This window comes from Sinocyclocheilus grahami, unplaced genomic scaffold, assembly GCF_001515645.1.
Source record: "Sinocyclocheilus grahami isolate Dianchi unplaced genomic scaffold, SAMN03320097.WGS_v1.1 scaffold465.1, whole genome shotgun sequence".
NCBI classification, from domain to species: Eukaryota; Metazoa; Chordata; class Actinopteri; order Cypriniformes; family Cyprinidae; genus Sinocyclocheilus; species Sinocyclocheilus grahami.
In genome coordinates this window covers 964770-988166 of record NW_015505644.1, presented here as the reverse complement: position 1 = coordinate 988166, position 23397 = coordinate 964770, and the positions used below count along the sequence as shown (strand labels likewise).

At 37.7% G+C, this 23397-nt stretch overlaps 1 protein-coding gene across 1 annotated transcript in view; it reads right to left on the bottom strand.

The window, feature by feature from the left end:
• Positions 1–17893, bottom strand: part of LOC107553124 (bone morphogenetic protein 1-like) — a 90723-nt gene extending 72830 nt beyond the window's left edge. Inside the window, exon 1 of the mRNA XM_016235245.1 lies at positions 17707–17893. Within this exon, the coding sequence (XP_016090731.1) occupies positions 17707–17851 (145 nt within the window). The 5' untranslated portion in view covers positions 17852–17893. The remainder of the gene's footprint in view (positions 1–17706) is intronic.
• Between the last annotated feature and the right edge of the window lie 5504 nt (positions 17894–23397).

Below are 23397 nucleotides of genomic sequence, written 5' to 3'. Positions count from 1 at the left end.
TAAATTATTAAAATATATACTTATTAAAAACACTGCACTGTAAATGTAGTTCATTTCTATGAAAATAAAATTTTTACAACAAAAATATTTATCCGGATTATATATAAGGGAAAATGCAGTAAAATATTTGATTCCCTATTTTGTTTTTAATAATCAAAATAAAACAGAAGTAAAATGTTCAGAGGCATTGCAGTAATGAGAATTTGGGGAGGCAAATAAGGCATAATTTTATAATGTATGTATGTTTATAAAAAAAAAATTATCTTTTTCTTTTTTCTTTAAGTAAAGTAATATTTAATTAATTTATTATTATTATTTGAATTCGTGGTGAACTGTGACCTGGACATGGACTAGTGAGATTCATCCAGATAATCAAGTGTCCAGGGAAATGTTGTTGATTTAGAGTGTCAAGGAAATATTTACAAGTATGTACAAATCCAATAATAAACTGACATTTCCCTGGAGGAACTGGCATCTCTTTTCTTGTAAGACAAACAGATTTCTTCTCTGGACAGACGCAGATGGTGCTGAGCGTTCGTGTTAGGACCGCGGGGATGAGGGAATCTTGTAAACAGCGCAGCCCCTTCACTCGTCTCTCCTGTAAAAACACTTCCAGCTGTTCTTCCTTAGCAAATGCTTACCTTGACATTTCCTGACACTGCAATTTGGACATCAGGCGGCTGCTGCTTTTGAAGGGCCTAATCACAGTCTGTGTCCCAGACCAGACTCCAGCCACGGACTGGGGAATGGGCTTCATGTGTCGCCTTCAGGGATTGCCAGAGGGAGGCCGGGATGAAGAAAGTGCGATAGAAAAGGCGACTGCTTCCAGACGGCTAGACTCTCAGACGGCCCGTGGGAATGATTGTTGACTTCTGAAGGCACACGACTAAAGAGATGCCAGCCATTTGGAAAACAAACGGGTCATTCATCGTGCTCACAGTCGTTCTTGATCGGCACGTTAGTTTCTGAGGTATAGTCTACCATTCAAAAGTTTGGGCTCAGTAAGGTGTTTTCTTAAGAAGTTAATGCTTGATCAATTTAACACATCCTTGCTGAATAAAAATTACTGTAAAGACTTTTTACAAAGTACAGTACATTGTTATAAAAAAGATTATATTTCAAACACTGTATTTTAAACTTTCTAATAATCAAATAATAAAAAAAAAAATGTAGGCCTATCACAGTTTCCACAACAATATGAAGCATGTTTTCAACATTGATATTAATAAGAAAATTTTTGAGAAGCAAATCAGCATATTACAATGATTTCTGAAAGATCATGTGACACTGAAGGCTTTGCATCACAGGAATAAATTATATTTTGCAGTATATTCAAATAGAAAACAGTTTTTAAAAATTGCAATAATATTTCAGAATATCACTGTGCTATTACTTTTCAAAATAAGCTAAATTTTGGGGGAACAATGAAGTGAATGACAACATAATTTACACATTTTCTACCAAAATTTTGCTGTTGCTAGCATCAGGCGATCTGCAACCCGGACTATATGAGCATTGTCTGTAAATAAACATATCACAGTTTTGAAAACATATTTTATATTGATATTGGTACTGTATAATTTTATTTTAGACTGATAGATGAAAGAATGTTTACTATATCTTGCCAGTTTATATTCAATATATTCAATGTGGTAAGCAACTTGTAGTGTTAAAAGTTGCTAACAAAAAGTTGTTAACTACATTGAATCTGTTGAAGGGGCAATATATTTTTAAATATATCATTTAACTATATAATTTATTCTCAATATCTACCTACAACAATGAAGAAAAAAAAACATATATCATGCAAACTGTGTGTCTACAATACAGTGAGAGAACCAAAAATGACTTAAGAACATGTTTCTTTTGGTCTTTTGAGTGAATATTTGTAAAAGGTTTCAGCATTTTCACCAGGTTGGGTCTGTGCGACTGCACGTGTACAATTAAACACACTTAAATGTGTGTGTGTGTGTGTGTGTGTGTGTGTGTTAAATGGAAACAGTTGCTGTAGGGTAGCAGGGGGTCAGAACAGTGGCTGCGGCCCATCTAACCATAACAAACCAATTGCTGCCTACAAAGAGCTATTGATCCAACCATCAGCCAGACCGCCCTCATTTTACACACCAACATTAATGGCACCTGATGAGCAGAAAGAGCTACTAATGTCGGGGTGTGTACGACCAATTTTTGCACTAATTTTTCATTGTATATGCTAGCTGCATTGTTTTGATCTGAGATCTGAATGTGTAAATAATGGTTCCTCTAACCATCCAAACACTTAACCACTCATTACATTTGCATTTTTAAATCTTAGTAAGCCTTAGTACTCTACAATATATATATTTTAACTTTTAACAGTTAAAAAGAAGCATCTAGAGTCGACTAAACAGCAGTTCAAAGGTCACACTGTATTTACTATACTCTCCAAAGTCTCTGCTAGGACGACGGGATGAATTATTCAGAGCTACATAAACATGGCAGAGGTGTCGCTAACATAGTGAGCAAACCAACACTTTTTTTTTCATGGTCAGTTTGCGTTCTCATTATTGTGGCTAATTAGGTGTGAACGAGATGATTGGACGGAGAACATCCCAAGGTTTTTGTGATCGTTTCACACCAACAACAAAGCATATTGTTCCCTCTAATGCATCACGCAGGGCTCATCTTTATTTAGAAGACAATGCACACACTCTTTTGAGGCTAATTAGATGAAACCTTCAGAGAGTGTGCACAGACAAACTTTATGGATAGGAACCTCAAATACTAATAGTGTTGGGGAAGCTACTTTGAAACTGTAGCTTACCAAGCTACAAGCAACCTTGTAGTTGTTGTAGTTGTTTGCTACTTCAGTTACAAATGCTAGTTTGTGAGTTGTTAAAAAAAGTTGCTAACTACACTAATTTGATAGCTTTAAAGGCGTCATCGGATGCAAAATTCACTTTTACATGGTGTTTGAACATAAACGTGTGTTTGCACTGTGTGTACACGAAACTGTAGCTTACCAAGCTACAAGCAACCTTGTAGTTGTTGTACTTGTTTGCTACTTCAGTTACAAATGCTAGTTTGTGAGTTGTTAAAAAAAAGTTGCTAACTACACTAATTTGATAGCTTTAAAGGCGTCATCGGATGCAAAATTCACTTTTACATGGTGTTTGAACATAAACGTGTGTTTGCACTGTGTGTACACAACCACTCTATAATGATAAAAATCCATTCTGTTTTTTTTTTTTTTAAATCCCAATAAATCATGAGCAGTGTCTCAGATCAAGCTGTTCTCAGCTTCTTGGCAGAGTGACGTAGTTCTGCACAGGCCCCACCCACAATTGTTGATTGACAGTGGCATCAGTCTTTGGTTTTACCTTAGACCCGCCCTGAGTGAGCTTCTCAACAGCCCCCATTGTTTCGACGCCAGAGCAGGTGTAGACAAGAATTACTCCTAAGGCTATGTTTACACAACAACGATGTAGTCAAAAACGGAAAAGTTTTCCCTTGCGTTTTTAAAAAGTTTCATGTATACACGACAACATTTTCAAAACGATTCGCGGTTACACATATCCGCGAAAATGGCCAAAAATAGTTTCATGTATACACGACAACATTTTCAAAACGATTCGCGGTTACACATATCCGCGAAAATGGCCAAAAACGCTGTATTACGTATGCTAGGCCAGTAGTTGGCGCTGTCACCTTGTTAGTAAACAGTACCTGTCGGGAAGTGACGATTATATGATGTATATGATGCGTCTCCGCTGTTGGTTGTAATATTGGTGAAGTAAATCCACACTTCGCTGAAGAAGCGTTAGCAAACTCTTAAATAGCAACAACAGTACCATGTGCTCCGCCATTGTTGTGTATGTTTGTTCGCGCTTGCCTTTAAAATCGACACGTACTGCGCACGTCTACATATCTAACACGTACTATGTACGTGCATGACGTCACCGTTTTTAAAGATTCCCGTTTTGGGTGTTTACACGGAAACGATAACGATTCAAAAATATGTGTTTTCAGTCCCCAAAACGCCGTTGTCGTGTAAACAAACAGGCAAAACACATAAAAAGTTTCCCGTTTTTGGCTGGAAAAACGTCGTCGCGTAAACAGTGCCCTGTTGTTGGATGTAATAATGAACATAGCAGTCATCATTTACTCCTGATATCTGAGCCGCTGAAGACGCAGTGGATTACTTTTATTTTTGATGGGAATGTGCCCCCGATCAACATAAATGCATCTATTTTCACGCAAATCATTCGTGATCCAGCTTCATCTACAGAAGAAGTGAGTATAAGGGGTTTTTTTTTTAACCTTTGCAAATCGCCTTTCCTAATAATGTGCTAGTTAGCAAGTTCCGCAACGAATCAAAGTGTACAGTCTCATGAGAATGGCTCGTCACCCCATGGAAGAGAGGGGCGGGGTGGGCAGAGCTCATTAGCATTTAAAGGGACATGCACCGAAACGGCTCGCTGTGAACGGAGCTGTTTTTGACAAGGTAGATGAAGTTAGATGAAGTGAGAGAAAAGAGTTTATTTAATTTGAAATATGGATATTTTTCTTACAAAAATGCATGGATTCGCTACAGGAGACCTTTATTCACCCCATGTTCTATTACGGAAGCGCACGCTTTATTTAATGTGTTTTGGACTGTTAAACAGAAACACCTGCCCACTGCAATGATAGAGCTTAAAAGTGCCAGGACAATTTTTAATATAACTCCGATTGGATTCGTCTGAAAGAAGAAAGTCTTATACACCTAGGATGGCTTGAGGGTGAGTAAATAACAGTCTAATTTTCATTTTTGGGTGAACTAACCCTTTAAGAAACTAGCAACAAAACTGTTTAAAGGGCGATGTTTTTTCAAATATATAATTTAGCTTACTTTAAAATCTTATTTGCCATATCGAATACAAGATTTTAAAAAAGTCTGAATCAAAAACAGTAATAAAGACCATCCTGTTTGGGAAAAACAGCTAAAATCAGCCAAAGTTGTTGGCTGGCCTTAACTGGTTTAAGCTGGAAGCAGCTGGCTTTTATCTGGTCTTAGAGGGGTTTTGACCACATCTTTAGCTGGTCAAGCTGGTCTTAGCTCTTCAGGCTGGGAGACTAGATAAAACCAGCTAAGACTAGCCAACCAGCTTTAGGCTGTTTTTTTGTTGTTGTTGTTGTTTGTTATTTTTAATAAAAAAAAATTCCAGTAGGGCAGTATTTACCTCAATGTTTATTTAGCTACAGAGTCAAATGCTTAATTAACAACTCTAGGAACATTCTAAGGGGCCATTTACACCAAACATGTTTTAGTACCTTGCATTTACATTGTTTTTCTGCATAAACAATAGTTCAGGCAAACATGAAAATGTGCTGAGAATTCACTCACCCTCAGGCCATCCAAATTCTGTAGATAAGTGTTGTTTCTTCATTAGATCAAGTACCATTTACAAGTGAAAATAGGGCTGGGCAATTTTTTCTGATTTTATCGATTAAGTCGAATTTTATGTTTTACCATGATTTTATTTCTTAGAAATTGAGGAATTGCAATTTTGAATTGAAATATTATCTAACGTTAGAATTCGACATTTGTGACCCTGGAGCACAAAAGCAGTCTTAAGTCGCTGGGGTATATTTGTAGCAATAGCCAACAATACATTGTATGGGTCAAAATTATTGATTTTTCTTTTATGCCAAAAATCATTAGGATATTAAGTAAAGATCATGTTCTATGAAGATATTTTGTACATTTCCTACTGTAAATATATCAAAACTTAATTTTTGATTAGTAATATGCATTGCTAAGAACTTCATTTGGACAACATTCAAGGCGATTTTCTCAATATTTAGATTTTTTTTTTGCCCCCTCAGATTCCAGATTTTCAAATAGTTGTATCTCGGGTCCAAAACACTTCTAAACATATTGGATCTTAATGTAAAAGGACAAAAGTGGATGGATTTTTTCATTGGAAGAAGTTTTATAATGGATTATGAACTCATAATTCGGCCAGTAGCAACTGTTTAAATTTAAAACGTCTTTATGGATTTGTTTTTTACAAACAGACAGCTTTTCTCTATACAAGACATCATTTGATAGACTGGAGTGGTGTGGATTATTGCGATGTTTTTATCAGCTGTTTGGACTCTCATTCTGACGGCACCCATTCACTGCAGAGCATCCATTAGTGAGCAAGTGATGTAATGCAAAATTTCTCCAAATCTGTTACCATGAAGAAACACTCATTCACATTTTGAATGGCCTGAGGGTGAGAATATTCTCAGCATATTTATATTTTTGGGTGAACTACTCCTTCAAATGTTACTCTACAACACTGGACAAATCCTAATAGTAGAAACGGTAGAAATGAAGGGCGCATTACAATAGACGACAACGGTAGCTTACTGTAATGTTTGCATGTAACAGCATAAATGTGTGGGAAGATATCTGCCTGGCAAGGAAGAAGAAAAAAAAAATTCTCTAGAGTAAATCTCTGACTGAGAGCTAAAATTTTGCCGAAACCAAAGTAAAAGTTGACCTGTGACCCCGTGTTACAGAATGCCAATGAACACGCAATGAAATCCTCTTACCGCACATATAACACCCACATCAGCGAAACACTCTCAAGCCTGCTTAAACACGTCTTACTCTTCAGATCACTTCATTACTCACTGCCCGCTCACATCAGCACGGCTCACACATACTGTATATAAACATCCGTACATGCTCTCTCTCACTCTGTGTACACACATGCTGAAGACATCGACAGGGCTCGCGTTGTTTGTTAGATCCTGCGGTGTCATTACTTGAACAAATGGAGTGCAATGCTGCAACGCCGGAGGTGGCGAACAGGCTCGTACTAGTGCATTATGCGAAGAGCGTCTTCAGACTGAAGTTTCTCTCTTTCATGTTCTCTGCTCATTTGCTTTGGAAGAAAATTGGAAGAGTGAGTGCTTATTGGGCAATAAATACATAAATATACAAACAGCCAAACAATTGGACATAAGGTTCTTTACAGGTTCCTTGATGAACATCTATTAACCTTTCCTTTGGACAAAAGGTTCTTTAGAATATTAAAATGTGACTTCTCACGGAAAGGTTCTTTGGAGAACTCAAAATTGTTCTATTTAAACCTAAAAAAAGGTTCCTTTTGGAGCGTATCAGTTTGTCATGATCTAAAAGAATGACGCTGATTATTATGCCAAATGGTCTAAGTCCAAGAAAGCATCAATAATATTTACAACTAAAAATTCAAAGAACTTGTTAAAATAACATTTCAGATGAGCACTATTTCTAGGACACTGGTCACGTGACTTTGTGCAGACAGTCAGATGTTCTGGATTCCACTGAAGCACAAGATGCTCTTTCTGGATCATTATCAAATCATGCTGGAGAACATGATCATTCGATCAAAGTGTGGAGCTCATGCAGCTTTAGTGCTTCTGTTATGAAATAAATATTTCCACTCAAACTGTTATGCTGTTAATATAATTTATTATTCTTTCAAAACTTTAAAAAGAGTGCCAAATAGAAGCATTTAAAACCAGAGGACGCAGACTTTTGGACCTCACTGTGCTTGGCAGATGATTTTTTTGCTGCCGGGCAATGGATTTAGATTGTTATAACTCATTGAGCAGAAAGCAGCATACTAGGGAAAAGAGAAAAGACACAGGAAGTTACTTCCTGACTTGAAAACCAGTATCACAACATATAGTTTCTTAGAATGGCAGATGTATGAAAACCAGATGTCCTCCTCCACGCTCTTTTTTACCTCTCTTGACCTTCTCTTATCTGAGTCAAATGTACAAACTCAAGCTGTTTGCTAACATTCAGCTGACAGCCTGAGTCCGCTGGGTTAGAAACACCATGCTGGACGTTTTTCCACCTAAATGCAGAGTTTCAACTCGTATGGAACACATTTATGATATCTTTATGGTGTTTTTTTGTCCTTATTGAAGCTTGAAAACATCACTGTAATTGAATGAAAAATTACCGTTAAAATGTCTTCTTTGAAAGTGGAAGAGATTCAGAACGACATGAGGATGGGTAAATCAAAATGCTTATATTTTGGTGAACTATCCCTATAACGACATTTTTGTTACAGCAGTTCAGCGGTTTTTAAAATTGTAAAGCTTTTTCAGTAACAAGTAGCAGAGTAGCGTGACAAAGATTATAGCCTGTCACACACTGTATATTACATTATATCGCAGAGCCTTACAACCGAGCAACCTGAGGCAATAGTCAAACGCCGTCTTCTAGAAGATTCCTCTCTGTCTCTTTAGTATAGGGTTGGGAGGTCTGATTCATTTTAGCGAATCGCTTGGTTTGAACAGTTTGTCTTGGCAAACTGTTTTTCAGACATTTCAAGGAACTGCCTTTTATGAGTAGGTTTTGATTCGTGGCTGTTATATTATTATACTGAGTGAAAATGTATGTGTGCAAATTGGTGCTGTTATTGAATTATTATTTTTTTGTTGTTCAATAAAACTAGAATACCAGCAATAAAACAAAATGTATGTTTCGTGCAAGATAAATACTTTTCTGGTCTTTAAAATGAAATGATCAAATCTGATCTATTTCAAAGATATTGCCTTCTTAAAGGAATAGTTCACACAAAAATGGGTGAACTATTTTCAGTGAAATAGTCAATTTACTCAATCTCAGGCCGTCCAAGATGTAGATGAGTTTGTTTCTTCAGGGGAACAGATTTGGAGAAATGTGTAAAATCACATCACTTGTTCAGCAATGGATGCTCTGCAGTGAATGGGTGCCGTCAGAATGAGAGTCCAAACAGCTGATAAAAACATCACAATAATCCACACCACTCCTGTCCATCAAATAATGTCGAGTGAAGCGAAAAGCTTCAACAAGCAAATCCATCATTAAGGCATTTAACTTCAAACCATTGTTTCTGGCTAATATAAGAGTCCATAATTCATAAAATTGCTTTCTCCAGTGAAAACGTCATCTCATCTGAATCAGGAGAGAAACATGCACGGATAACGCATCTTTTAAACAAACAATTCCTTGGATTTTGATGTAAAAGGACAAAAGAAGATGGACTTTTTCTGAAAGAAGCATTGTTATGGATAGAAGACTCATATATTAGCTGGAAGCAACTGTTTGAAGTTCAAAACGACTTCATAATGAATTTGTTTCTTAGAAAGATGCAGCTTTTTCACTTCACAAGACGTTAATTAATGGGCTGGAGTCATATTGATTACTTGTGGATTATTGTGATGTGTTTATGAGCTGTTTGGACTCTCATTCTGACGGCACCCATTCACTTCAGGGTATTCATTAGTGATCAAGTGATGTAATGCTACATTTCTCCAAATCTGTTCTCATGAAGAAACAAACTTATTTACAGCTCTAAGTCGTGGCCCTGATTCATTTGATAACATTAGTGGCACGAAAATTACACACTTGACCTTTAAAAGTACCTTATAGCTTTAACAATATCAAAGTAGCTTCCCCAACAATGCATATGGCCTGGGGGTGGCACATAACCCTGTGCAGGTCTCAGATCAGTTCTAACCTCAATCATTTAAAAAAGCAGCATCTGAAATGGGTTCAGACGTGCAGTGGGGGTGATGTATGGTTCACGGTTTAGCTGCCAGAGGGGTCTGAATGCGCCGCAGTCACATCAGCTGGCAGACAGATGCAGAAACCCACAGGACCGGGCCATGCTGGCATGCACTGAATGACCTACAGTCTGCAGGCACACTCACCTCATCTCATCTCACTCTCCTATATCTAGCCCTCATTTTCTGTGATCCTCACCCAGAGGGCAAGAGGGAGAGGAAAGAGAGGAAACCTTTGGCTCGGTTACAGTTGTAAGCGTCCATTGCACAAGGGCAGAGATGGGTTCAATGAACCAACGAGTGCAGCCAGGAAACAACAGCACTTAGAGAGTTTAGGTGAATCCTGGAGCTTATGGAAATGAGGTCTAACAAATTTAACTTTTTCATTTGTTGTCCTGAGGCTGGATTATGGAAATAATGTTGAAAGACAAATGTTACGCAACGTAGCTCTCCAATTCCTTCAGGAAAAAGACATTGCAGTTGGAGAGGCATACAGTAATTGTGCGTGACTGCTTCTCATTCATTTTTCATTCCATAAACGGGAGAATTTATCTAGATGAATGCGCCGAAAGTTCCCGGGAGGGCTTCCAGGTTAGAAATAAAGCCTTATATTTTTAAGCAGACAACTTCACTATTTAAGTTCCTGGGATTCCTATAATACTGAGAGAGATTTTCCTTACAATCAGGCCAAGTCCATTTGTCACGGTGTCCTGTAAAAGCCATAATTAAGACCCAATGTTTTAGCTGAGATTAGCGGTTGTCGCAAAGCACTTTAAATCTTTTACCAAATGCAAAAAGAAAAAAAAAAAGATGGGGCATGGATCAAAAATTATTTTATTTAAGGGAATATTCAAGGTTCACTACAAGTTAAACCCAATCAATGGCACTTCTGGCATAATGTTGATTAAAACAAATTAAGACAATTAATTTTACATTTTCTTCTTAAAAATACATATAAAAATCTGGGTTATTGTGAGGCACTTATAATGGAAGTAAATGTGGCTGATCCATAAATGTTAAAATACTCACTGCCTTAACAGCCACAAGATTATAAACACGGTGTTGATTTTCAAACTTGACTTTAAGTGTGAAAAATCATACTTCATAATATACAGTTTTACAGTTTTGTTGACATGAAATGGTCATTAAAGTACAGCTTTACAACTCAAATGAGACATTTTAACAAATAAATGAATGTGGGTGCTTTTATAAAATGCTAAGTTTTTTCATTTCTGTTTCTTTTCTACTTCCATCGTTAATGCCTCACAATTACCTTGATTTTTGCTTTTTATCTAAATCTTGAAAAACGTGAAATATTTTAGGAAGTGTGTTTCTGTGCCACTAGCATCACCAAACAGAACTGCATTAATTGCTGTTTTCAAACAGGTTTCCACAAGCAACCCCCCAATATCCTATTGGTTTCCTAAATAAAAAGCCCCTCCTCCAATTTCACACCATTGGCTGAGCCAGAGTTGCTTTGCTGGGCTGGTCAGGATGCTCAAACAAACAGCACAAAGTTTTCATAACAACACAGTGACAGAGCCACAACTATTTAACCAGCAGATTACTTATAGTGGTGAATATTAAACTATAGGACAGGAAAGAGTATTTTGGCACTGAAAATATTGCAACATCTTTAATAAATGTGATTACAACTGTCTGAACAGTTATGATGAAATCCAGTGTGCTAGAATCACAAAGCATACTTTGGTGTGTGAGATAGTTTTAGCACTCTATTCCACATATGTACCTAAAACTACTACATTTCACTCATTACTCCAACAGATTCCGACTGTGAAATTGTTTGGAATTAGGCAGAATCACTTGAAAAGTCATTAAATAACCACCAATACTCTCCAAAAGAAAAATGAACCATGGGAGTGTATGATGTCACCAGTTGTGCATGTATGACAGGCTCTGCGCTCGGCTCCAGCTGAACTGTCTGTGCTTGTGGTTTTCCACGTCGAGCTAGGAGACAGACTCTGAAGACGCAAAAAGAAGGAATTCAAGCACCACATTTCTTGGTGAGTGGTGCAACAGGGAATCAGGTCAAAGAGTGCTTTATTAAAACCACGCTGGGGAACAACATTTGGCATGTGAGAACTACAGCTGAGTGCAAGCTAGCAGTCAGAGCTTTGCAGCCTCTCTGTATATTTGTTGTCTGGTGTATTTCAGTTTATGAATTAAGCACTTACATAAGACGTGAGAGAAACAAGGACAAAGCTACAAAGTCTAAGTTTTCACATTTTAAGTCAACATGAAATCAGAATTCATCCTATTGTCTTTCCTAAAGAAATAGTTCAACCACAAATTAAAATTCACTCATCGTATCCTCCATGATCCAGACCTGTACAACTTCTGTGGACAATGATGTGATATTTTAAAGAATCTACACACAGTGTTGCTTCTTAATAACAATAGCTCCAAAAAATTACCAAATAAACAAAAATAGGAAATAAAGCTTCACAAAAGAGGTCCATACAACTCCTACACTATATTCCAAGTCTTCTTAAACAATATGAAAAAAAAAAAAATGTGTGAGGAAAATTTAAATAGTTATTCATGATCATTTTTCCGTGCATTGAGCTGTAAAAGTCACAATGAAATAGACGTAGAGACAGATATTTTCTTCCATACTGTGACATGCATGAGTGAATCAGATTATCGATAAAGAATAAATGGCGGGACTTAGGGCAGGACTTAATGGGAATAGGGCGGGTTCTATGCATTGATTGCTGATTGGTTGATGAGATGTGGGCGTTGCACTCAAAAGTGGAATCAGATGAAGGTGAGCTTGTAGAGGCGGGGTTTAAAGGGGTCATCGCATGCCCATTTTCCACAAGTTGATATGATTCTTTAGGGTCTTAATGAAAAGTCTATAACATACTTTGGTTAAAAATTCTCAATGGTAGTGTAAAACAACACCCTTTTTACCCTGTCAAAATCAGCTCTTTTCAGAGCAAGCTGTTTTCTTGCATGCCACTTTAAATGCAAATGAGCTCTGCTCACCCCGCCCCTCTCTTCCGAGCCGCTCTCTGAGAGATGGTAAACTTTAGCCGCACTCATCGTGAAACTTGCTAACTTGCACGCTAATAGGATTAGGAAAGGCGATTTGCAAAGATTATGCCTTTTAAAATGCAAATGGGCTCTGCCCACCCCGCCCCTCTCTTCCGAGCCGCTCTCTGAGAGATGGTAAACTTTAGCCGCACTCATCGTGAAACTTGCTAACTTGCACGCTAATAGGATTAGGAAAGGCGATTTGCAAAGATTCATAAAAAAAAACGTATACTCCCTTCTGGAGGTGAGGCTGGATCATGAATGATTCGCGCGAACATAGACGCATTTAGGCAGATCAGGGGTGCATTCCCTTCAGAAACAATGTAATCCACTGCGTCTTCAGCGGCTCAGATATCAGGAGTAAATGACGACTGCTATGTTCATTATTACATCCAACAACAAAACACTTCAATCGCTTAGGAGTCATTCTTGTCTACATCTGCTCCGGCGTCGAAGCAATGGTGGACTGATGACACCTCACTCAGGGCGGGTCTAAGGTAAGACGGCCATGTCAATCAACTATCGTGGGAGGGCCTGGGTCTGTGTGACGTTACACAGACAAGAAGCTGAGAACGGCTTGAATTGAGAAAGGGGTAATGATTTTAATAGATTAAAAAATCCACTGGGTGGATCATTATACAACCTGGGTGGTTGTGTACACACACTGCCAACACACATTTATGTTCAAACAACATGTAAACGTGCATTTCGCATCCGATGACCCATTTAAAGGGTTAGTTCACCCAAAAAGATTATTCACCCTCATATGTCGTTTCAAACCCCTAAGACCTTCGTTCATCTTCGGAACACAAATGAAGATATTTTTGATGGAATCTGAGAGCTGTCTGACCCTGCATAGACAGCAACGCAACTGAAATGTTCCCAAGTCCAGAGACGTAGCAAGAAGATCTGTAAAATAATCCATGTGACATCAGGGGTTCAACCGTAATTTTACGAAGCTACAAGAATAATTTTTGTGCGCAAAAGAAAAAAAAAACGACTTTATTCAACAATTCGTCTCCTCCGCATCACCCTGGTGCCATTTTGGAGAATATCCGCTGGACGTAAACAGCTTATGCTGTTCTGTGCTGTTCAGCTGCGTTATGCCGGATCTGTTTCCTACGTTGTTGTGATTTGATCTGAACGAAAACAGCATATCCGTGTGACGCAGCTGACACAGAACAGCATACGCTGTTTATGTCCAGCGGATATTCTCCAAAATGGCACCAGGGTGATGCGGCGGAGACGAATTGTTGAATAAAGTTGTTTTTTCTTTTTCTTTTGCGCACAAAAAGTATTCTCGTAGTTTCATATAATTGCGGATGAACCACTGATGTCACATAGATTATTTTACAGATCTCCTTGCTACGTTTCTGGACTTGTGAATATTTCAGTTGCGTTGCTGTCTATGCAGGGTCAGAGAGCTGTCAGATTCCATCAAAAATATCTTAATTTGTGTTCCAAAGATGAACGAAGGTCTTACGGGTTTGAAACGACATGAGGGTGAGTAATTAATGACATCATTTTCATGTTTGGGTGAACTAACCCTTTAAGCGGACTAAATGATTGGAGAAGACTTGCATAAGTCGAAACATTTAAACATTATGAGGTCAAATACTTAAAAAAAAATAAATGTACATGGATTAATTGTTCACAGTAAGACCTATAACATGCATTTTGAAAATAGATTTCCATTTCATGATGACTTTCAAGCCAAAGGTATGCCATTTTTTTATTGCACCAGTTGGTGGGTTAACTAGGTGGCAACACTCACAGTTTTTGGAGATCTAGTCAAAAAAAACTGATAAGATCAATGAAGACAACAGAATGCAAAAGTGGAAACGACAATAATTGATATGTAAGGAAGTCAAAAGGTTGCCATGACTGTACGACGAAAACAATACAACTTTGTGTTGACCTCTACAGGACAGGTGAAGTATCAAAAGTCGAACACATGGTCGTGGTCAACTGAGGTCATGGTCAATTGAGAATACTTTGAAGACTACAACATTAGACTGTGCATGAAACATAACAGCAAGCGGAAAAACTAAGTGCACCCCAGGCTTAATGGCATAGTACACCCAAAAAGGAAAACTCTGGCATTTAGTCTGTTGGGCTTTCTTTCTATGGTTGAACACAAAAGAAGAAACATTTTGACAAATGCCTTTATTGTCTCTACACTGAAGCCAGTGGGGTTCAAAATTACATTGTTTTGGAGTCCATTGACTTTCATTGCATGGAAAAAAAATGGTTCTTAAAATTTCCTTCTTTTGTGTCCCACAAAAGAAACAAGAAGAATGGCATAAAAAGTGACAGAATTGCCATTTTCGGGTGAAAATATTTGCAGTAAATTCAATGCAACATTTTCCTTAAAACCTGATTTATAAACAAGAAATTCATTTTGCTAGAGTTAAAAATGCAATTCAATAAGCAGATCAATATGTAGTGCATTTTAACAGCAACTCTGTTTGACAGCGTGATCATTCTACAATATCTATTTGGATGAAGTGTAAACACTGCCCATTACATCCGTGTTCCTACTCCTCTCTTGTACACGCAGACCTCTCGTCTCGCATAATCTCTGCTACAGCTGGGCCGCTTGCAACTCACAAAATCCGTTTGTTCGGAAATTGTGGTGACGGTGCTATTAAACTGTTTATAAAAGAAAGAGATAAACAGCTGTGAATGAACAGATAATCGGCGTATCGCGTCATAACGGCGAGTGAACTCTGACTCACAACAACCTGTGTAAATACATCGCTTTCTTTTTACGAAAAGTTCACGAACCAAACAAACTAAAAAATGTATAGAGAAAGCAGACAGGGCCACTTCTCATAGCTAAACTAACTTGAATGATGCATGAAATGCGATAGCGAGGAGTCACCAACCAAAACAGAATCGCTTTGGCTTAACGTCGCTGGAGAGCCTGAATCACAGAGTGACGGAACAATCCAGGAAGTTAATCCTAGTATGAGATCGACGCCCCCTGAGCCTTTGCGGGTCAACCAGCCTAATCTGCCTGGAATACCAATTTCAGCTGGTGGCCTGCGTTATTGTCCTATAGCCACTTGTTAAGAGGAAAGTCTGTCTCTCAGAGGGGTGAAAATGTAAAAATGAACAGCCAAGGGCCCCATTCAGCTGCAAATGAGGACATAGAAAAAACCCAGGCCTGAAAGAGTAAAAAAGAGGAAGATGAAAGAGAGGGAGTTAGGAAGGAGGTGGAGAGGAGTAGCAGACAAGTTAATAGAGACCAAGATCCCTGAGATTTTACACGTCTCCGGAGTGACCCTGGTGTGAGCTTCAAGAAACTTGGATTCATTTCAATCCATCCACTTAACGGTGTAAAAACCAATCAAATGTCAACCTGCAGGTGGCAAAACAAAGGAAATCCGTAACATCCCACCACAAGCTGAAGATTGGGGTTAATGTTCTGTTGGCGTGCTTTCATCCCTAGAAACTACATTCAAGTTCTATTTCTCAATTTCATAGTAGATCAGTTAACGCTTGATCTCTTCAAGTGATAGTTCAACCTAAAAATGAAAATTCTGTCATCATTTATTCACTCTCAGGTCATTCCAAACCTGTATTAATGATCATTACGGCACTGAGTATAAAGTTACTTTCTAGAATCATATATTGCAAAAATAAACTGGCTTCCCAAAAACTCCCCTTGTCTGTCATTGGTTGACCAAAAAGGTAATGCCGCCCCAATCTCACCCCATTGGATAGACCAATTTTGCCCTGTTGGGTCAGGATGTTCAAACAAACAGCAATATTTTGATAGCACCACAAAGTCACAGTGTTTACACTCTTTAGGGAAATCAACCTACCAACAGATTACTTCAACCTTTCTCTGTGTATTAACTGGGATTGGAGAAAGTACTTTAACATCACCTCAATATAAAGTTTAGGCAGGCACCTTTAAGAAATCTCAAGCATTAGTTAGATGCTCAAAGTTTAGGCATGCCATATTTGGGACCATTCCTTCTTAGTAAACATTTTCAGCTGTGAAACTCTAACCTCTTCTTGGCGAACGAAAAAAACACGAAATGTGAAAATAGACAGTGCTTCTCTTGGGACCCAAAGAATTAATTACTTCCCTAGAGCTACTAAACCATAATTATATCAGACATAATTGGTTGAATTCAGGTCGAGATAAAGTTATCCTCTGGAATATGTGGATATGATACAAGTCTGGTCTAGCCATGAAATTGGGGACATCAAGCTAAGCGCTTTTTATAACTTTGGTTGTGTGCCAAACAGCATCTACACATACTACATTTGCAGTGTATAGTATGTGACTTTTAATTTGTGTAACATACGTAATATCAAACATGATTTTACGATTACCTCATTTTATTGGTCTGCCAAGAGTTTTCTTTTTTTTCCGCATTTACAAATGCAAAATAACCATGTTTGTTTCTGAGATGCCAACAGGGCGCCACTTTCTGCATTAAATATGAGGAAGTCATGTGACAACAATGCAGCACACTACTCTTACAGTTTCACATATTTAAAATGAAAAAAGTATGCAATAATAACTGTTGGTGATAAATTACATCCCCTACGTCATAATGCAATTTCTGCGATGGATGACGTAGTGCACATGCGGGGGGGGGGGGGGGGGGGGGGGTATTTCCCCAAAACTGAGAACACTATCTAGGAAATAAAAATGCATTGCTATAGCAACACAATCATAATAATTAAATGTTTTGCACATACTTTTAACTGCAATTTACACTTCAAATAACCAAATGTCAATCGTTGGCGCACCGTTCGCAAATTCAAACTTTCGCGAAACTTTTCGGAAACAACACGAATTAAAACTTCCCGGCTGTGATTTGGCGGAAAAAAAAAAAACACCGCCAGGTAAATATTTTCGTGTCTGGTGTCAAAAGATCGCGTAATCGTTGTGTCAACAACACTCCGCGCAAAGTATTTACTGGAGTGTTTCCTGACGCCGCGGATCGCGTGCGTATTCTGCGCTGTCATCTACAGTTTACAGTTCGCACAGTATCAGCAGCCTTACGTGGCTTGCGCGAAAGCTTGCATCTGATCAAAGCAGGGGAAATAAATGTCTTTCGGGCTCACCAGCTTTGCAGGGATCTTTGTAGTCGATCACATCTGACGGGCTGCTGGTCTCCACATAGTAGCCGGGGTCAATCGCGTCCAGATCGAGCGCTGCGAGCAGGGCGAAGCCGGAGAGCAGGAGCGCACACCTCGCTGCGAGGTCCATGATTGGGCTAGTGGAGCAGGAATAGAGGTACAGACGGAGAGAGATGATCGGTGGAGGGAGGGAGGAAAAATGGGAGGTTTTAGGGGAAATTAGATCCCTCTCGAGGGCGGGTTTAAAAACGCAGCTCTGCCTCCACACACACACACTCAGAGAGGGACACACTCACATAGCAGTGAAGTGATTTGTGCAGCTGGGCTGTGTGCCAGTGCATAGGTTACAAACTTTGTAGGAGCGAGGTGTTGGTGCTTCTCACACTGGTTTGTGACATGCCTCTATGTATGCCGAGATCCTGGTGAACACTCTAAAAAATGCTGGGTTAAATACAACCCAGTGCTGGGTAAAATAGGAACAAACCCAGCAATCGAGTTGTTTTGACCCAGCGGTTGGGTTACTACCCAGAAGGTTGGGTTAAACATTTAACCCAACCGCTGGGTCAAAACAGCCCAATTGCTGGGTTTGTCCCTATTTTACCCAGCACTGGGTTGTATTTAACCCAGCATTTTTTAGAGTGTAGGCTACCTATATGTTGTGTTTCCAGTGTATACTGTGTGCTGTGTTACTATAGCTATGTTCGTTGAAGTTCTGTATATATTGTGTTCACTGTGAGTGCTGGTCTCTGTGCATAGTACACTCTCAGAGAAAAAAGATACAAAAGGCATTACCCATTCAATAGTCACTAATAGGCTATGTACACTGTAGGTACATTCTGGTACTAATAGGTACTAATGTGTTCATTTTAGCTATTAATATGTACACTTCAGGTATTAATGTGTACCATTTAGGTACTTTATTGTACACTATAGCTATGTACCTACCTTCAGGGTTCCAGTGTGGTGTAAATAAGGTACGAAGGTGTAGGCTACCTTTTGAAAGTGTATCGCCTCAGTGACAGCTTTTGTAACTTTTCTTCTGAAAATGTAAGGTAAGGTATACTTTATTGTTCCAAATGGACATTTTAGTGTATAAAATTCCGTTTGTAATACTCTCGGTGTGGGTTTTCTGTTTTTACAGAACAGTGTTCCATGTATGTTCTTTACGTATCCATCCATCTAAATCAATAATGGACAAAATTGAAATATATCGGTATTATTGTTTATGTTATGATGAAAGCATGTTGAGGTTGAGGAGCCACCTACATAGTGTATACTATCACTTTGGGTGAAAACGTTATGGAGAATAAATATTCAATATATCGCATACAGGCAAAAAGAAAAGAAAAGTGTGGACACAAGCCATATGTGTTTCAGGAATACTGTAGTTCTGAGTAGTCAGCTGTTGCACTCTGCAATTAAGTATTTTTTAGTGTAAATATTTTGCAAATAAATGTACATTTGATCTGAACCATCTCCTATAAAATTCTAGATTCATTTTAAGTGTATCACTCAGTAATTTAATCTCGGATTGCATCCTGATGACATTTGCTAGAATTTATTTTGCAATAATATATTTATTGTTTTTATGTTCATCTCTGCATATTTTTAGTCATCTGATTTATTCGCAGGGTTACTGCAGCTCGTAAAAAAAGTCTTGCAAAGTCTTCATTCACCCTTACACAATCTAAGGCCTCAGAAAGGTCTTAAATCAATATAATCTTAAATTCATAAATTCATTGCATTTTAAAAGAATATATCTTTGTATTTTTCTTCACAAATTAAAATATGTGACACTGGACCACAAAACCAGTCATAAAGGTCCGTTTTTTAAATTGAGATTTATACATCATCTGAAAGCTGAATAAATAAGCTTTCCATTGATGTATGGTTTGTTAGGATAGGACAATATCTGGCCGAGATAATAACTATTTGAAAATCTGGAATCTGAGGGTGCAAAAAAATCTAAATATTGAGAAAATCGCCTTTAAAGTTGTTCAAATGAAGTTCTTAGCAATGCATATTACTAATCAAAAATTAAGTTTTGATATATTTACAGTAGGAAATTTACAAAATATCTTCATGTAACATGATCTTTACTTAATATCCTAATGATTTTTGGCATAAAAGAAAAATCTATAATTTTGACCCATACAATGTATTTTTGGCTATTGCTACAAATATACCCGAGCGACTTAAGACTGCTTTTGTGCTCCAGGGTCACATATCTACATTTACTTGAGATGCAAGTTTTAAAAACGGAACCAAATTAAGTGAGTTTATGCTCAAAACCATAACAAACCATCTGTCAATGGAGTAGGCAAACTTGAATGAAGTTGATTTATCTGAACCTATTGGCAGATGCTTGTTCTTGCTTTAATCATAATCAAACCGGTTTGATCCATTTCTCTTAAATCAAGACTTCATCTTGTGTCATTTTACTTCTCGAGTAAATGTATCTTGATTTATGAATCTGCGGACATTTGCACTGGACAACAAGACAAAAATGCTGATGAAGGACATGACTTTTTTACAGTGTGATCAGAAGGTATGGTAGAAGTTATTTCTGTATTATATAGCCTTTGGGAGCAGAGCTATTCAAGATTCATTTACATCAAGAGAAGGTTTTGTGTTTCCTTTAATGCATTCCTTAAATGTTCTTCATTTGGTCTTATAAGGTCTTTAAAAAGTCATAAATGTACCTTCATAAAAGCTGAATAAACCCTGATTTGTAAATATTGTTAATCAGCACATTGCTACAGACTTACTATATCATGCTTCTTTTCTTTCTATTAAAGGCAGGGTATGTGATTTTTCAAAAACACTTTAGAAAACTGATTCGGGCCGAATAGCAAAACAAACTTGTAGCCAATCAGCAATAAGGGGCGTGTCTACTCGTGATGTGGAGGAGAGAGCTTTCAGTGCACGGGACGGACATTGGCCGAGCCGAGCGACAGAAAGATAGAGATGGCGGATAAAAAAACAAACGAGGAAACCGTCTGCGGAACGATAAAACAAGAAGTAGGACCCGTGTAAATATGGGATCAGCTTTCCAGCGCTGGAGAGAACTCAAGGAACGGAGGCCTGCGATCGGACGCCGAGGTTGCTTTGCTTCTTCTCAATAGGTGAGTAACACCGTGTCTACAACAGCTAAAGTCTGCCTACACTGGACGTGCTCAAACGACCGTTGAAAACCATTTGAAATGTGTGTCAGCACGTCATAAATAGAACCTGGCAGCAGTTTTCTGTCGGGGATTTGTTGCGCCACGCCGCTCACGTCTGTAGACACGGTGTAACATTGGTTTTGCTTTGTTTCACAGAACTAATCGTTGCCTGGGTTGCATACGTATGTGTGGGGCGGAGCTATCAAAATAGGGGCAAGACCCTTTTGGGGTAGGGGCGTGTTTGTTTTGGTGATTTCAAATATCAACACTGGCTACCAGAAATCACTTACTCTGCCTTTAAAGGGGAATTCCATATTGTTTATCCTCAGAGTCATCGTCTGTGGAGTGGAATAGTGGAATTCCCCTCTCATGCATCTGTTGCTGTTTCTTTATTATGTATGAATCTGAATCACACTGAATCACAGCACTGTGTGTATGGATCTGATACAATATGAGATCCCAGATGACATTGTGTTCCCATCAAATTATTGTTAGAGATGCCAAAAAATGTGAAGTCTTTAGTCACTTCCTTTCTATACACAAATTCATCATAATGATACTCAAAGGAAAATCCCTCCTGCATTTGAGTCCATGTCAAGTAGAGTGCATTTTAATGTATCCAAGTTTAAGGATGTCTTCCACTCCCTGTTTATTGTTCATCTTGTCTAGACTGTATAGTGTCATAAAAGCTCACAACAGCAAGATCATGGTTTCGATAACATAATATGTCTCTTATACATGGAAAAAAGCAACTGCAAATGTTATATGTTGCATCTTTGAAACCAATATAATCAAGAAACTGATATTTCATTAGAATATATTGAGTGTTTTGGAAGTTTATGTATCAAAAATCTATCCATCAATTAGTTAGTCAATGTAGCCAAATGTCTGTTATTTGACTGTAATGTTTTCTTATCTTAATAGCCTACAGTTACACACAATAGCAGATTATAGACCCGAGCAGGCAACAACAGTCCGAATATAAGTACTTATTATAAGTGTACCGGAGAGATTAGGAATAAGACAAAAACGCAGTTTGGAAGATGAATTCATGATGTACTCGCTCATTATATACATTTTGCACATTTTGAACACAGAAAAAGTTGCATAGTGCTGCTTTAAATTTGAGTTTGAATATCATTTTGCGTGACATTAGCAGCCATAATGACAGAGACAATTTAGGATCATTTACCTCTGATTTTTTAAATAAATAAACAAATAAAACGAACAAGAACGACTGCAATGGAAGCTGATATTAACCTGAACTGTCATACGGGACGCCTAAGTTTATGTCACTGTAGTACAATTAAATCCTAATATAATCATGACAAACTATATATCATTGGAAAGGTCTAAGACTCCTAAATATATATTTTACAATTTTATTTGTTACAAATTATGTAGGAAAAGTAATAGATAATATATGGCAAGAGTGCACCAAGCGTCTATGACAAATCTACATCATAACAGGAGTTCTGACCTTTGTCACAAAAAGTCTTTATTTTGTGGCCTTTTTCCCTATCACATGTTTTAGTAATCATCCTGAGTTATATACCATTTGAAAGCTTAAAATCTCAAAATGTATCCTGTGAAAACCGTTTTGAAATCAAATATTGCAATACCATAGAAATGGTTTTTCCAAATATTTTAGCGGTCTCCTCCCCCTTAGCGGGAGGAGTCATATTACAAAATGTATTACGGTCTTTTAGACTCAAAACTGTTTATAATCTTGACAAAATACATATCGTTGGAAAGGTCTGAGTCTCAAGATTACATATTTTGTGATAGCAGTAATATCGAGAGAGAAATTGATAGATTTGTGACAGAAATGCATACCATTTCAAGTTTGGGTGGCACCCGGTGGCTGTTTTTGGTATAACACCTAAACAAAATGTAATCAGAAGGACACCTCTGGTGGCGAGCAGACAGAAGACCACGGACCGGATTCGTGACATTAACTGTCACGGGACGCCTAAGTTTACTTCACTATAGTACAATTCAATCCTTAAATCAAATATAATCATGACAAACTATATATCTTTGGAAAGGTCTAAGACCCCTAAATAGAAATGTTACCATTTTATTTTGTTACAAATTATGTAGGAAAAGTAATAATTAATTTATGACAAGAGTGCATTTTGTATTTTAAGTATTTTGTGATAGACATAATATTGAGAGAGAAATTGATAGATTTGTGACAGAAATACATAAAAAATGTAAATGGAGTTTGGGCGGCACCCGGTGGCTGTTTTTGGTATAACACCTAAACAAAATTGCATATGAACCTCAATTTAACTTCAAATCTGGAACACAGCTTATATAGACATATGGCTTTAATTTTATAGCAATTTTATATTTTTAACTATTTTTAAAAATATTTATTTTATATAAAATAAAAATAGTACAATACATTTTCTTTACAGTAAACTTAATCTTCCATATCTTTTTTAAATACTTTCATTTTATTAAATGATTTCACTTCTGTAATAATCTGCTAATTGTCTTCTTTAAA